Here is a 15256-nt window from a genome sequence, read left to right on the forward strand (position 1 = left end):
AGACGCGGCCTGCGAGAGACTCTGCCACTCCTGAATTCGGTCGGGGCGCTGTGGGGTTAAGGAGCGCCGGCCCTGGGGACCCGCCTCCGGAGCGCGCCACCAGGCGTGGGGGAGGCCAGGCCCCTTGTTCTCTGCTTATCGCCCCTCGCAGCAATGGGAACCACCACTTAGATAAAAATTTGTGGTGAGGCCCCAGCGGTGGAGACCCTGAGGCGGCTTCGCTCGCCGTCTGCGTTCAGCTCTTCCCCCCGACCGCGCTTAGGACAACCCGGGGATTCCCCGCCGCCGCCCGCGCCCGCCGTCACGGAGTCCCGCGAGGCCGAGGCCCCGCCCCCGCCCGGCCGCCCTTCGGGCCGTAGGTGCGCGCCGCGAGCGCGGGAGGGCGGCCATGGCGGGGCCCGGGACCCCCGCCGCCCGCTGGAAACGCCACATCGTGCGGCAGTTGCGGCAGCGGGACCGCACGCAGAAGGCACTCTTCCTGGAGCTGGTGCCGGCCTGTGAGTGCGCCCCGGGGGGCTTGGGAGATGGCCGTTGAGGGGACGGGGCTCTGGGAGCGGGGAGAGGGCTTGTCTGGCTCGTTGAGCTGTGACCCAAGTGTGCCAGCGCCTTCGCGCTTCCGGGGGCCTGTGCCTTGCGCCTTGAGTCTGTCACACCCCACCCCTTACTGGCCAGGATTCCTGCTCTTTCCAATCCAGGCTCTGCTTAGAACCCTTTTCCGGTCAGAGCCCCATCCTCCTACCCCTCAGGGCCCTGCTCTGCCTCCCACGAGCTGGCTTCCCAGATACAAATTCGTCCCTGAGTGTGGGTTTTGCAGTCTCTTGTGCCTTTCCCTTCCCGGCGGTCCCCAGGGTAGGGCCTGATCCCGGTAGCACAAAGAACGTGGGACTGTCCAGCGCAGACACTTGTTGGCTGGTCCAGGGAAGGAGTGGAACTCTGAGTCTCGGGCTCTGCTACCGATAGGTGATCCTGGCGCAGGTTTGTGGTGCCCCGTGTGCCAGCCTAACCCAGCCTGAGGAGAGTCAGGGGTCCCCAGGCTGTGGGAGGCTGCTGGCTGGGCCCCAGGGAGGTATGGGTCAGGAGGTGTGGTAGTTCAAGACAGAATGAACAGGTGTGAATCTGTGTATAGCACCTCTGGTCACCTGAGATTGTATGTATGGGGGTCAAAGTCCAACCACAGCCACCTTCCAGGCTGCTGGTCCTCTCCCTACAGGGTTGTGAGGCTAGCTCCCTACCTCCAGCCAGCTGCACTTCTCCACTCCTCTGATGGGCATGGAACCATCCAGTTTGACAGAGGAGTCACCCCCCACCTACCCTCTGGATGCTGCAAGTCTGAGGGACTAGAGAGACCCGGAGGGCTGAAATCAAGCAGACTGAAGGTCCAGTCATCTTTGTGGTCTTGGGCAGGTCATCTCCCCAAGCCTCAGGTTTCTTACCTGTAAATTGGGCACAGGAATCTTTTTTAGATTTGCTGGAGGTGGGGCAGTGCAGTGCTCTGGGCGCTAAGGTGGGATTTGTGTGAGAACTAGGCCAGACCCAGGACCTCAAGGTATAGGCAGGGCAATGGGTAAGGGAAGGTTGCTGAGGAGCTAGGCCTGCGCTTACCACCCCCACCCTACCCTGGAACTGGTGGGAAAGAGGAAGTGACACTGGATGGGGGAAGGGGTGTGTTTCAGGGTCAAACCACCAAACTAAGGTCTGTTGGATAATTGCTCAAGGACTTTCTTTTCTGGTTTGGGGACCTCACACCAACCCTGGGAAAGTTAGGATTATTTTTTAGTCTAGATAATTAGAGGCCTTGGAGGGGAAGTGACTTGCCAACGGAAATAGGTAGGTGGAGCTCAGTTTGTTTCATCACTTTCTGGGGCCGAGCCCTGCTCTGGGGCAGGGAAGAATCAATCCCAGGCCCCATCTTTCTCTCAAGACCCTCAGCAGGCATCCCTGGATGTTCCCAGCAGTGGTCCCCTTCTGTCCCTGGGACAGCAGGTCCTTTTCTGGGTGGGTCTAAGGGCCAGTGCTGTGGGGAGGCTGTGCCAGGGCTGAAGGTCCTGTTGAGCTGCACGAACACCCCTCCAACCCACCAGAAGCCTTCCCATTCCCAGCATTCCTGGGCTCCTGCAGCCCTCCTGCCAGAGGTGACTTATATGCCAGGGGTCTGCTGGAAAGTGTCTGTCTCCAGGCTTACTTCTGCACCCCCAGATAACTGCCTCCTAGAGAAGGCTGAGCTGCTGGACAAGTTCTCAGAGAGGCTGCAGCCAGAGCCAAATGATGTCACTCCTGCCACCCACCAGGGCCCCTGGTGAGTATATGTGTATCCATGGTCACAATGGGCTGCCTGTGCCTGGGCACTGCCCCAATGCCTACGCTGGGTTCTCTCCTGGTACCTCATCGCCACTGGCTGCTGCCCAGCCTTGGTGGTGTGGGGGGAGGCGGGCCCTTGAGCCTTCCCCAGTCCAGCTGCTTAGAATCTCCTCTCTCCCCACCCTTCTCAGCCCCTCTCTCTGCATTTGTCCCATCTCCTTGCCCTCCCACCCTGCACTCCTGTCTTTTCTCCTTCTCAGTCTTTTTCCATCTCCCTATTCCTCACCTGATGCCTACAGAAAGGTCTTGCTGCCTGTTCCAAAGAGGGAGTGACGGTGAGAACCAGGAATGGGTTGGGGCTCCGAGTTGCAAGGTGCTTCTTGAGGAGGGTCCTTGGCCGAGGTATCCAAGGGATGGGGGCTTCCCAGAGCAGAGGAGTCATAGATTGCCCATTTCTGGAGACTTGCTCTTTCCTTTTGGCTTGCTGGCTTCAGTCTTCCCCAGGAGGAAGTTAATGGCTCTTGTTTCAGGCCTTTCATGTGGCCTCCCCTGGGTGCCTCAGGCACTGGGGTGAATGGAGGGACAAAGAGCACCACTCTCTGATTGGTTGGCAGGGACAAGGACTCGGGGCCTGGCTCAGACCAAGCCCCATCACTGGCCACTCTGAGGGTGAAGTGGCAGGAGAAGGAGGAGGGGCTCCGGCTGGAGTGTGGTGAGGTAAGTTGGGCAGGGGTCTGAGAATGGGGTGGCCAAAATCCAGAACTTTGGGGCTGGGGGACGTGGTCTAAGGGAGCCAGCAAGTGAGGGGTATTTGCTAAGTTTGCAGCATTTCCCAACTCAACTGTTACAGGCATTGAGTGAGCACCAGTGTGTACTGGGCCCAGACTTGAAGCTGGGCAGGAGTCAGAGTAGCCCTGGCAGCAGCTGGAGGGAGTGAGCAGGACAGCTGCTCCCCGTGAGCAGAGCTTAGCCTGCTCTGCTCACTCCTCTCCTCATCACGCCCTGCCCAGCCAACCCCAGGGCGTAGCACCAGTTGTGTTCAATGTACATTTGCAGACTAAACGAACACAGCTTATTTAGTCTGTGGGCAGGATGTGGTCCCTCCACCTGACACTACTGCCTGTCCTGACCCCCTGCACTGCAGTGCTGTCTCTTGGCTTCTCTTTCCCCACACTCTCCTGTCTTTCCTCTCACTTCTGTGGCTGTTGCTTCTGAACTTCCTTCTCTGGCTCCTTTCCCTCCTCCCTGTTCCCCTCCCTTTGAATATGGTTGTTCTTAGAGCTTGGATGGCTCACTGACTTCGTGCCATCAGAGACTATCTCCTTGCTGACTCCCAAGTTTGTGTCTAGCCCAGCCTTCTCTGCTGAGCTCATGACTCTCTTGCTCAGTGGCGTTTTACATATCAGATCTAAACTCAGACTTGCCATCTCCCATGTAATAATATGGCCAACACCATTGACTCCCTGCAGGCAGTGGGCTAAGCATTTTCTCAGCTAATCCTTCACAACTTTCTGGTTGCAGAAGAGGAAACTGAGGTTTAGAGAGGTTGAGCCAGGCTTTGAACTCCCTCCTATGCAAAGCCACCTTCTGTGATCTCCGTTCATTCTTTTGACAATTATTGACAATTGCTATAGCCAAGGAACAGGAAATCCAGTGGTGAGCAAACCTGGCCCTATGGGGCTTCCAGTTCTCTGGAGGAGACTGTGATACACCAGTAAACACACAGCCAGTCACAGCATGCAAGTCACCTTCCCCACAAAGGTGTTGGCATGGGGTATGAACTCATTTGAGAGCCTCTCCCCCAGAGCTGCTGTTGCAGTGGCAACTTGATGTTTGCTTGAGAGGTGATTTTCAAACATCTGACCCCAGCTGCTGGGCTGTGAGCCCCCCAAGACCTGGGATGCCTTTGGTTTGCCACTGCTGTATCCTTGGGGCCTGTCTCCACAGTCCATACTAATGAGTATGTGTAGACTGAGTGACAATGTGGTGTCCTGTCCTTCCGTGACTGCCCCCCAGTGGCTGTCATGCACACTGGAAACTCAAGGCACTCTGACTCCTCCCAGCCCTCTCTCCAGAGCTTTTTGACTCTGCCTCCAAATCTATCAACTTCTCTTTGTTTCCGGTACCACATCTGACCTGGTCAAAGTTACTCTCATCCCTCCCTGGATGACCCCTCCTTTGGCACCTCTTATCCATTCCTCATGTAGCATTCAAAATGGTATCTTTTAGTAACAAAAATGATCTCCACTAAAGGCAAGCAGTACACAAACATGCTTGTTGTAAAGAATTTGAGAGAACAGAAACCCATAGAGTAAAAAGTAAAACCCCTTTCACCACCTTTCCCCAGCACCAGCGTGGTATAGATCTTCCAGAGCTCCTCAGCCCGGCTCCCAGTAGGGTTCTCCAGCCCCCTGCAGTATCTCTTTGAGCTCATGGCTCCCTTAGCCCCCAGGCTTCCGTGCACCTCTCGCCCTCAGCACTCCTTCCCTGGGCGCACACCAGTCTGTTCTTGTTGGGTGTGCCATGGGACGGGAAGGGGGCTTTTCCTTTAAGTCTCCTTAGTACTGTTTCACAGAACACAACCATTTATCGTTATTATTTTAACTTTTTATTTTGAAATAGAGATTCACAGGAAGTTGCAAAGATAGTACAGAGAGTTCCTGTGTACCCTTCCTTGGTTTCCCCCATTGGCTACATTTTATGTAAATATAGTACACACAACCAGGAAACTGATAATGGTATGAAAGCATGTATATAGTTCATCATTTTATCACATGTAGATTTGTGTAACCATCAAGATATGGCACTATTTCATCACCACAAAGATCTCCCTCTTGATACAGAGTCTTGCTCTGTTGCCCAGGCTGGGGTACAGTGGCTTCGTCATAGCTCACAGCAGCCTCAAACTCCTCCTGCCTCAGCCTCCCGAGTAGCTGTGACTACAGGCGTGAGCCACTGTGCCTGGCCCTTACTCCCCCTTTTTAGTCACATTCAACTCTCTCCTCCCAACCATCCCTAACCCGTGGCAACCACTAATCAGTTTTCCACCTCTTACGTGAATTTTGAAAAGCATCCAAAAAAATATATATATATATCGAATGGTGAAACACAACACAAAGGAAAGCAAGTGACATGTGAGGAAGTAGAGGTGGTGGTGATCAGATTGCTCAATAGTGAAGAGAATTACAAATGTTATACACTGGGCCAGTTATGAAAATAGGTGCCCTGCCCTGCATGTGCAAGGGCCCTCCACAGACCTATTCACACAAGGATCGTGTTGGTGCAGGCGGCCAGCACCAGCCTTGCTCCCCAGCCCGTCCTCAGGAGGCCCACATGAGAACACAGGAACAGGTTAACAAGAGCCCCCAGCCTTGGCTTGGGACAGAGGCACTCAGAGCCTGTAGCCCTCATGTTCCTCTTGCCACAATGGTTAGAAGTCCCTTGCCTGGCCTTTCTCACTGACCCCCTCAGCACCCAAAGGTGGGAGTTGGGCTTTGCCAGCTCTTGGCTGTTAGCTGAAGGAATGTTGAGTAAGACAGGGGTATAGATGAAATGACCCTCACCCCGCGCCCGGGCTGGTGGGGCAGCTCCAGCATTGAGTCTGGACCCTGTGCTCCTAGTCCTTCCTGGTCTTATCCCTGCTCTCTGAGATTGGTACTTGTGCAGGCCAGGGGTTGGGGATGGCACAGCCAGCTGTTGGAGACAAGGGGAACAGAACTCACATCCCTTGAACCCCTCCTGTAGATCAGCGCTTTACCTCTGTGGTCCCAACCCCCAGCCCATGGCTATCAGTCCAGTCTGTGGCCTGTTAGGAACCGGCCTGCTGTACATCAGTGCCCCAAGCTCCACCCCCGTGCCCTCCTCCCACCCCCCACCCCCTGCTGGAAAAATTGTCTTCCATGAAACCGGTCCCTGATGCCAAAAAGGCTGGCGACCTATGCTACCTGGAGGATAATGTACTTAGTTGGCCTGGGCTCAAATATCAACTCTGCCACTTAGCTATGCGACTTTGGGCAAGACACTTAACCTCTCTGTGCCAATGTCCTCGTCTGTCGAAGGAGAATGGCAGTACCTACCTATGGTGTTATGAGGATTAAAAGAATGTGTGTAGAGTGCAGTGCTCAGAACAAGGCATGGCGCAGGCAAGTGCTGTAAGTCGTCTGCCAGTATTTGAAATGTTATTCCTCATAATCTGCGCAACCCTATGAGGTAAGCACTATTGTTCCCATTTTACAGGTGAGGAAATGGAGCAGATTCCTCTTGCCAGAGAGGTTCCAATGACTACCCCAGAGTCACAGAAACTAAGTGACACAGCTAGGAGGGAAACCCAGGTGTCAGACTCCTGAGGCTTAGCTTTCTTTTCAGTAGAGAGGTGGCGGGTGGAGTAGCAGACTTCCTCACCAGCCCCGTCTGCTCCAGAGGGGTGCAGGCCAGGTGTGAGCGCTGCACAGAGGTGCCCATGCCCACATGTCCTGCCGTCTGCCGCCCTCAGATGGCCTACCAGGTGGTGGAGAAGAGCGCAGCCCTGGGCGCCCTAGAGTTGAAGCTGCAGGAGCGGCAAAGCAGGTGAGGCGCTGGCGGGTTGGAGAAAGACCGTGCCCACCAGTGGGAGGCTGGGGATCAACTCTGCCCGAGGCAGGGGAATGGTGTGGGCCTGAGAGCTAGCCTGCGTTCCCAAACAGCCCCAGGCCTGTCGTGGGCATCAGAGGGACCCGGCAGGCCTCTGAGGGCGAAAGCTTGTTTGGAGAGCTGGCTTAGCCGGCGGGCGGGCTGGCCCTGTGGTCAGGGGCAAGTCTGTCGCGGCTCTGAGGCGGGTTCCGCTGGGCAGTGACGGAGGCAGCTCGGGACCCACCTACCGCTCTCCCTGTCCTCCAGGCTGGCGGAGCTGGAGGCCCGCGTGGTGCAGCTGCGAGAGGCGCGGGCGCAGCAGGCAGGGCAGGTGGCGGAGCTGCAGGCGCGGAATGCGGAGCGGCGGGCGGCCTACGAGGCGCTGCGCGCAAACACCGGGCTCCAGGAGGAGACCCTGCGAGGGCTCCAGGAGCAGGCGCGCGACCTGCTGGAGCGGCTGGTGCAGCGCAAGGCGCGCGCGGCCGCCGAGCGCAACCTGCGCAACGAGCGCCGGGAGCGGTAGGTAGCTGGGCCCCGCCCCTTCGGAGGGTAGGCCGGGGACCCTGAGGAGTAGGGCCGGTCTCTCCCCAGCCCTACTTCCAGGCGAGAGGTGCGCCTGGCTCTCAGGATCGTTTTCTACCCTCCAGGGCCAAGCAGGCGCAGGTGTCCCAGGAGCTGAAGAAGGCTGCCAGGCGGACTGTGAGCATCAGCGAGTAAGAGCGGGGATGGGTGGGCTCTGCCTCCTGTGTTCCAGCTCTGCCTCCCTTCCTCTCCTGCTAGCCACGCCCGGCACACCTGAATTGCACGTGTGCACAGCCGCAGTCCCCAGATCCCCAAGTAGATGGGGTCCACGGGATTCGTGCAGACATAGGAGCCCGCACGCGTGCATGCCTCACGTGCGCCCACAGAACCCCTCATCACTAGGAGTTCACTGCACCCGCGCTGGGGCAGGGAGGGGCCGGCCTGGATCCTTGGCCTCTCTGAGCTTCCTTCCCTCTCCTAGGAGCCCGAACACCTTAGGCAGTGGGATCAAGGAGGGGGCTGAGGCCTCAGCCCTGGCCCCGGCCCCGGAGCCGGAGTCCCTGGAGAGAGAGGCTTGTGAGAAGTGGAAGAGGCCCTTCAGGTGAGGACCCAGGTGGCTGTCCCAGAGTTCTGAGCTGAGCCCCATCCCAGAGGCTGCCAGGATCTTCCTCTAAGACCTTGGGGCCTGCTCTTGGGTTGGAACGTGGCTTGGGGAGAGGCTGAGGGATAGCTCAGACCTCTCAGGACAGGTCTGACCTCCATTTCCTGGAGCCACTTATGGTCAGTGCCATCTCAGGGACCCCAATCCCTGCCCTCAACCCATCCCCTCCTCAGCAGAGGGTGTGGGATGTCAAACTTCTGAATATCACCAGGGAGATCCTGTGGGCAAGGCCCAGGGCCCAGCTGTCCCAGGCACGTGTGTGCAGGCACAGGTGTGCAAGCGTGTACACACTCAGGGACGTGGGGCATGTGTGTGTACAAGCTTGAGTGTGCGAACCTGAGTGCCTGTGGACTTATGAGCATGTGTAGATACACGCTCACTCTGATGGGGCCTGACTGGGGCTTCAATCCTTGGGTACCCTCTGCTAGGTCTCCCCCATCTGTCTTGATTTGCCTGTCATTGAGGCTGCCACCTCTGACTCTTTCCCTAACCTGAAGGTTCTTCTCAGCCTTTCCTTGCAGGTCCCCAGTGTTCAGGCATCAGGGCAGTGAGGGGACTTTGGAGAGAGGCATGAGATGCTGGTCCCAAAGTCATTAGCAGCTCTGGTCAGCCATGTCATCCCAGGACACACTCTTTGCTGGGCATTTCTGAGGTCACTCAGCAAGCCCTGGCTCTCCCTGCCAGGCTTGTACTGTCCTAGCCTGGGGGCACCTTTGCCTTCCCCCCTTCCCCATAGGCCCCAGTTTGCCAGGAGCTTTTGTTGGTGGGCACTTATGGGGTCAGGTAGAAGTCCAGTTCTTGTCCCATGCTTGAGAGGTCATGAGCTTCCAGGTCTCCGGCAAAGCGCAGGGATAAATGACAGCTGTTTGCACACACAGGGGCCAGTCCCTTAGCGCATCTCTTGGTTCTGTCCCAGGTCTGCCTCAGCCACCTCCCTGACGCTGTCCCGCTGTGTGGATGTGGTAAAGGGGCTTCTGGAGTAAGTGTGTGTTCTGTGTGTGTGCCCCATGTGTGTGAAGGGGTTGGACCCCCTGGCACCCCATGTCAGGCTCCCTGAGCCCAGTCTTGGTCTGTGTGTGTCTTGACCTGCTCTTCCATATAGCGCCCAGCTGTCTGTGAGTCTCTGTTGGGCCTGGGAGGTAGGAGCCGGATGTGTGGCCTCATCCCCAGTCCCTACTCAGCTGTCTTCCAGGGTCTGTCCTTACAAGGCTCTGTCCTCACCCAGAGGCCTCACAGGAACCAAGAGCTCCAGCCTGGGGCCAGATAGGAACTCCCACTCAGTTGGGAAACTGAGGCTCAGAAATGTCGGGGACTTGATCAGAGTCACGGAGCCAAGCAGTGGCAAGGCCAGGACTGAAACCTCAGCTCTGAGTTTCTCTCTACCCACCGCCCTGCCCTGCTCCTGTGTCTGTCTCTGCATTCCCTGCCCTATCTGCACACTGACCCCTGGGGTCAGAGGCCAGGTTGGGGAATGTGCTCGCTGTACTGTGGGGCCACGTCTGCCTCCTGCCATGTCTGCTTTCCACTGTTGCTGGCTCAGGGCAGCTGGAGGCTCCCCTGTCAGAGGCTCTGCTGAAGGCTCTCCTGCCCCTCTGCCCCCAGTTTCAAGAAGAGGAGAGGTCACTCAATTGGAGGAGCCTCTGAGCAGCGATACCAGAGCATCCCTGTGTGCATGGTCGCCCGACTTCCTACCCGGGCTCAGGACGTGCTGGTGAGGAAGGAGCTGGGTCACACGGGTGGGGCAGTGGGAAAGGAGGACAGGTGCGAGGGGTGGCCCCAGCAGGCCAGGGATGTGAGGCGGGGCTCCTCGGCAGGGGCAGGAGGCTGCCTTCCACAGCTTGCGGGAGCCACTCCAGCATGTTGTAACAGGGCGGGCACTGGGGAGGCAGAGAAGGGAGGCCAGGCAGAGGAATAGCATGGCGGGGAGGCTGCTGCAGGGGTCCGGGCAGCGGCGATGAGGCCTGGTGGGGTCAGGTTCCCAACTCAAAATTTTGGATGGAGAGACCTGGGGCAGGGATAACAAGTTAGCAGAGGGCTGTGTGGTGTGCACGGGCATGCATGAGAGACAACCTGTGCGTGTACACTGAGAGGCCTGTGCGGGGAGGACCTGGGGCACCAACCTCCCTTTTCTCCACAGGATGCCCACCTCTCTGAGGTCAGTGCTGTTTGTTTTGGCCCCAGCAGCAGCCTCCTGGCCACTGGAGGGGCTGACCACCTTATCCACCTCTGGAACGTTGTGGGAGGTAAGGACCCCTTCCCTGCAGGCTAACCCAGTGCTCTCCCTCCAGACCCCATCTTCAGCAATGCCATGGTGGGCAAAGGTCTTGACCTCTTTGTGTTTCTCCATCTGGAACATTTTGTGATCAGTGGCTAGATAAGCCCTTGGCAAGAGTGAGACTTTGAGCTCACTGCCCCGAAGAAGGGTGAGCCCTGCCAGTCCCTGGGGCCCAGACCTGCAGGATGGAGAGGGCTGAGCTCCCATGGTCCCTGGTGTTTGGGACCCTGAGTTTCTCTGTACCCACCGCCCTACGGTGAGTCCGCAGGGCGGTGGGTACAGAAAAACTTTGTGAGGTCCTCCAGGGATGGGCCCTTGAAGAGCAAGTCCCAAGTCCAGCAGGCTACCTCTTCTTCTAGCTTTACTCATGCTCTCAGGTCTCAATTGAGTATCTGCCTTGTCCCAGCTCTGTGTTCTGTAGGGGGGTCGGTGTGGGGCCCTGGAGGCTTCCTTGAAAAGGCAAGTTGCCAGCTGGCCTGGTCTTGGCCTGCTGTGTGATCTAGGGACAGTCTCTTCTCTTCTCTCTGGTCCTCTCCAGCCTGTGAAATGACTGGCTGCTCCCTGGGACCCCCTGGCAGCAGTTAAGGGAGGTGCAGCCGCCAGCCCAGCCCCTCAGAACAGACCCAGTGATTCCGTCCTCTACCTGGAGAAGACTGATTTTCCTGCTGTCACTCCCGATTCCTCTATTTCATGAAGTTCTTGACCTCATTTCAACTGTCCTTTCCCCCGGTCCCTCCAGGTCGCCTGGAAGCCAACCAGACCCTCGAGGGAGCTGGTGGCAGCATCACCAGTGTGGAGTTCGACCCCTCGGTGAGGGAACTTTGTCTTGTGGCCTTGAGCTCACGTACAATCCTACTTCCCGGGCCTGAGGCTCCTCTGCCTGCCATGGTGACCTGGGCTGTGGGAGGCTCAGGGGCAGCCTCTGCCCCAGCTCTCTGGCCTCTGCCAGGCCCAGGCTGAGGACCTCCCCTTCCACTCCCTTCTCTAGGGCTCCCAGGTTTTAGCAGCTACTTACAACCGGGCTGCCCAGCTCTGGAAGGTGGGGGAGGCACAGTCCAAGGTGAGGCCTGGCTGCAGAGGCAGCCTGGGGGTCAAGGGTCATACCTCAGGACTGGGGGGCTGTTATGGAGTCATGGCCATGCCCTTGATCCATACCTGGGATGGGGGTGGGGCAGGAGACATTATCTGGACACAAGGACAAGGTGACAGCTGCCAAATTCAAGCTAACGAAGCACCAGGCCGTGACTGGGAGCCGAGACCGGACAGTGAAGGAGTGGGACCTCGGCCGCGCCTACTGTGAGGCTCAGCCCCTGCCTCCCCTCCCCACCTGCTGGGGCACGAGGGACCTCGCCCTGCTCTTGGGGGTGGGTCTGAGATTTACAGGCCCTCCTCCATCCCCCATTGGTGTTTTCTGCCTAGTTTCTTGGTGACCTCTGGGTAGGCGAAGGGGTGGAGTGAGCCCTGGGCTGGGAAGCAGGAGACCTGGGTTCTAGTCTTGGTTTTAGACCCTTCTGGGCCTCAGCTTCTCCATATGTCCTGTGGGCTGGCTCCCAGTAACTGTCCTCTGAAGCCCCGGATCTGCTCCTTGGTCCCCAGGCTCCAGGACCATCAATGTCCTTTCCTACTGCAACGATGTGGTGTGTGGGGACCATATCATCATTAGTGGCCACAATGACCAGAAGATCCGGTTCTGGGACAGCAGGTGACAGGCACTTGCTATGGGTAGGGTGGTGGAAGCCTGGGGCAGGGCTTTGGAGCTCTCATTCCTTCCTCTGGCCCCGGCAGCAGGAGTTGTGGTGGCATCTTGGGGAAGTGAGGCTGTGGGGCTGGCACCACCAGCTGATGGCCTCTGTGCTTGGCATGGCCCCTGAGGGCCCAGCTCCCCAGGAAACAATCCTAGTGGCCATTAGTCTGGTACTGGACTCTCCCATTAGTTATCACTGTTTAATCAAAGGAAAAAAATTCCTTTAGTTGTTTTATAAGCCTAAGAGCCCAACTTTGGGCTTGAACAGTTTATAAAAGCAAAGCTAGAGCCAATGCTGGGCCGCCTTAGACTTGTACTCACTAGTCTGCAGCAATTGTGTTTGCAGCCTGCCTCTCTCTTTCACATTTGTATTATTTATTTATTTATTAATCTCTAATGTTCTCCAGTATCTTTCTCTTTTTTTTTTTTTTTTTTTGAGACAGAGTCTCACTTTGTTGTCCAGGCTAGAGTGAGTGCCGTGGCGTCAGCCTAGCTCACAGCAACCTCAAACTCCTGGGCTCGAGTGATCCTTCTGCCTCAGCCTCCCGAGTAGCTGGGACTACAGGCATGCGCCACCATGCCCGGCTAATTTTTTATATATATATATCAGTTGGCCAATTAATTTCTTTCTGTTTATAGTAGAGACGGGGTCTCGCTCTTGCTCAGGCTGGTTTTGAACTCCTGACCTTGAGCAATCCGCCCGCCTCGGCCTCCCAAGAGCTAGGATTACAGGCGTGAGCCACAGCGCCCGGCCTTTTTTTTTTTTTTTTTTTTTTTTGAGATGGAGTCTCACTCTGTCACCTGGGCTAGTGTGCCATGGTGTCAGCTTAGCTCACAGCAACCTCAAACTCCTGGGCTCAAGCAATCCTCCTGCCTCAGCCTCCTGAGTAGCTAGGACTACAGATGTGTGCCGCCACGCCTGGCTAATTTTTGTATTTTTTATAGAGATGGGGTCTCGCTCTTGCTCAGGCTGGTTTCAAACTCCCAAGCTCAAGTGATCCTCCCGCCTTGGCCTCCCAGAGTGCTAGGATTACAGGCATGAGCCACCATGGCCAGCCTCTTTCACATTTTTAACCACTTCGGTACGGCACTCACCGGCTGCAAAACCTTGCCCACAGCGGCACTCATAGTCCGCATGGTAGTTTGTGCTGTGCATTGACAACAAGTCCGTTTTGCTCTTGTGTGATGAGGAAAGCTTTAAAGCACTGAAAGCTTGTTTTACTTTACAGGCAGCTTTACTTGTAATGTAAATCAGAATAGGTAACATATACATACGTTTTCATTATGTTATTTTTAAATGTTCACAATTTTATTTTGATAAATGAAAAATTAGAAAAGTCATATCACGGCTGTCAGCTAAAGTCGACGCTGGGCTGTGCGCCTTCATATCACAGCTGTCAGCTAAAGTTGCTGTGCGCGTTCATCTGTGGCTGTCGACTATAGTCGATGCTTGTACCGAAGTGTTTAAAGATAGAGTTTTCATTGCTTTCTTTCCAATGCTCATTTTAGTGACCCAAGGGTTTTAGGTGCTCCCCAGCTGTCAAACCAGAGTCTGCCCAAGTTCCTCGATGGAGGGAGCTGGCTGCAGTGGGGAGAAGGGACGTCCGTCACCGTCAGCCTTGGCCCCAGCAATCCGAGGCCCTGGGCTGCCGCTGGACTTTGTTAGCTGGGAAAGCTGCCATGCCCAGCCCCTTCCTGTCAGGAGTGGCCAGGGCGGGCTGCTCCTCATCCCTGTCTCTGTTCCTGCTCCTCAGGGGGCCCCACTGCACCCAGGTCATTCCTGTGCAGGGCCGTGTCACCTCCCTGAGCCTCAGCCATGACCAGCTACATCTGCTCAGCTGTTCCCGAGATGACACACTCAAGGTCATCGACCTGCGTGTCAGCAACATCCGCCAGGTATTCAGGTACCAGCCCCGTGCCCGCCGACTCCGGGGCCTTTGCGGGGGCAGCTGAGCCTCTCCTGTAAAAGGCCTCTTGGCGCCCTCCCTGGAGGCCCCTCCAGACCAGGTCCTGCTGAGGCACCCGGCCCCTCAACAGAGAGAGGACGTCTTGCAGTTCCTTGCTGAGGGAGGACTGGTGGCTGCCTCAATTCTGACCCCGACCTTGTCTGTCCTCAGGGCTGATGGCTTCAAGTGCGGTTCTGACTGGACCAAAGCTGTGTTCAGGTGTGTCTGTGAGAGCATCGGCCTGTGCCCTAGCGCACCCCGTCTGCCCCTGTGTGTGTCCTCCCTCTGATGCCCTGTTCTCTCGCTCTGCTGTGGCCGCTGCAGCCCAGACAGAAGCTATGCCCTGGCAGGTTCCTGGGATGGAGCCCTTTACATCTGGAACGTGGACACTGGGAAACTGGAGAGCAGCCTGCGGGGACCCCACTGGTGAGCACGGCCACCACCCGCCCGCTCACTGCCCACCCCAGCTTCAGGACCAGTGCCGACCCGGCCTCAGCCCTGCCGAGCCGATTCCAGGTTCTGACATACTTGGGAGCCTGGCATCCCCAGCCCTTGTCCCGCACCCCCAGACCCATCATGGTTCTCGAGGTACCTTTCCACACGCATGTGGGTCTGTCTGCACCACAGCCCTGTGGGCTCATGTCACAGATGAGGAAACAGGCTCAGCAAGGGGCCGCAAACTGCCCAGGTCTAACAGGGAGGGGCAGAGCCAGGCTGTGGGCCCAGCTCCCGATGCCTCCTGAAGCCTGCCCCTCCCTCTCCTCAGTGCCGCCATCAACGCCGTGGCCTGGTGCTACTCCGGGAGCCACGTGGTGAGCGTGGACCAGGCGAGGAAGGTTGTGCTTTGGCACTAGGGCCACGACTCCCCTGACTGGCTGGAGCTCTGGTCTGAAGCCTGAAGAACAGCGTCCCTCGGCTCCACAGGGCTCCAGAGCAGCGGGTGGGGTGGGAGTCAGGGTGGCCTCAGGATTTACTGGGGAAGAAGGCCTGGCAGGACCTGGCCTGTTGGTTTAAAAACAAAGTATAGGTTGGGTAGAATATAGTAGTTTTTGTTTTTTTTGTTTTTATCTCTGTCTCTTCACTTTCTCTTCCCAAAGTAGAAAAAATTATATCTAAACTATGAAAGCTCGCTCTCTGCAGCACTTGGGGTACAGGGAGCCCTTTGGGCTGGTGGGCTCGGGCAGATCCAGGCTTGGCCCCTT

The 15256-nt window shown here is 57.0% G+C and overlaps 1 protein-coding gene across 8 annotated transcripts; it reads left to right on the forward strand.

Annotated features, from left to right (window-relative positions):
- Positions 1–306: 306 nt before the first annotated feature.
- On the forward strand, positions 307–15092 carry ATG16L2 (autophagy related 16 like 2). Of its 8 annotated transcripts, none has more exons than XM_012744863.2 (18): positions 311–497; positions 2197–2296; positions 2913–3015; positions 6791–6864; positions 7174–7425; positions 7554–7619; positions 7910–8029; positions 9006–9068; positions 9692–9800; positions 10227–10332; positions 11104–11174; positions 11353–11424; positions 11540–11660; positions 11961–12066; positions 13863–14012; positions 14226–14273; positions 14405–14480; positions 14821–15092. In XM_012744863.2, exons 1-18 carry the CDS (start codon positions 389–391, stop codon positions 14923–14925), a joined length of 1851 nt encoding a protein of 616 aa, XP_012600317.2. In that variant the 5' UTR covers positions 311–388; the 3' UTR covers positions 14926–15092. The 8 variants fall into 8 exon arrangements, 6 of the variants coding, with proteins under 6 accessions (XP_012600317.2, XP_012600327.2, XP_012600326.2 ...); XM_012744862.3 differs by having other exon boundaries at positions 312–497; positions 14379–14480; XM_012744873.2 differs by lacking the exon at positions 14821–15092 and having other exon boundaries at positions 13863–14004; positions 14405–14486.
- Positions 15093–15256: the final 164 nt, after the last annotated feature.

This window comes from Microcebus murinus, chromosome 4 (assembly GCF_040939455.1).
Source record: "Microcebus murinus isolate Inina chromosome 4, M.murinus_Inina_mat1.0, whole genome shotgun sequence".
In the NCBI taxonomy this organism is placed as follows: Eukaryota; Metazoa; Chordata; class Mammalia; order Primates; family Cheirogaleidae; genus Microcebus; species Microcebus murinus.

Bases quoted from the DNA above. Each gene is read 5' to 3' on its own strand.
- ATG16L2 (XM_012744862.3), top strand. From the start codon at position 389: ATGGCGGGGCCCGGGACCCCCGCCGCCCGCTGGAAACGCCACATCGTG. The intron at 6,865-7,173 runs GTGAGGCGCTGG...CCTGTCCTCCAG, and splicing joins CTGCAGGAGCGGCAAAGCAG to GCTGGCGGAGCTGGAGGCCC. The intron at 11,425-11,539 runs GTGAGGCCTGGC...GGGGTGGGGCAG, and splicing joins TGGGGGAGGCACAGTCCAAG to GAGACATTATCTGGACACAA.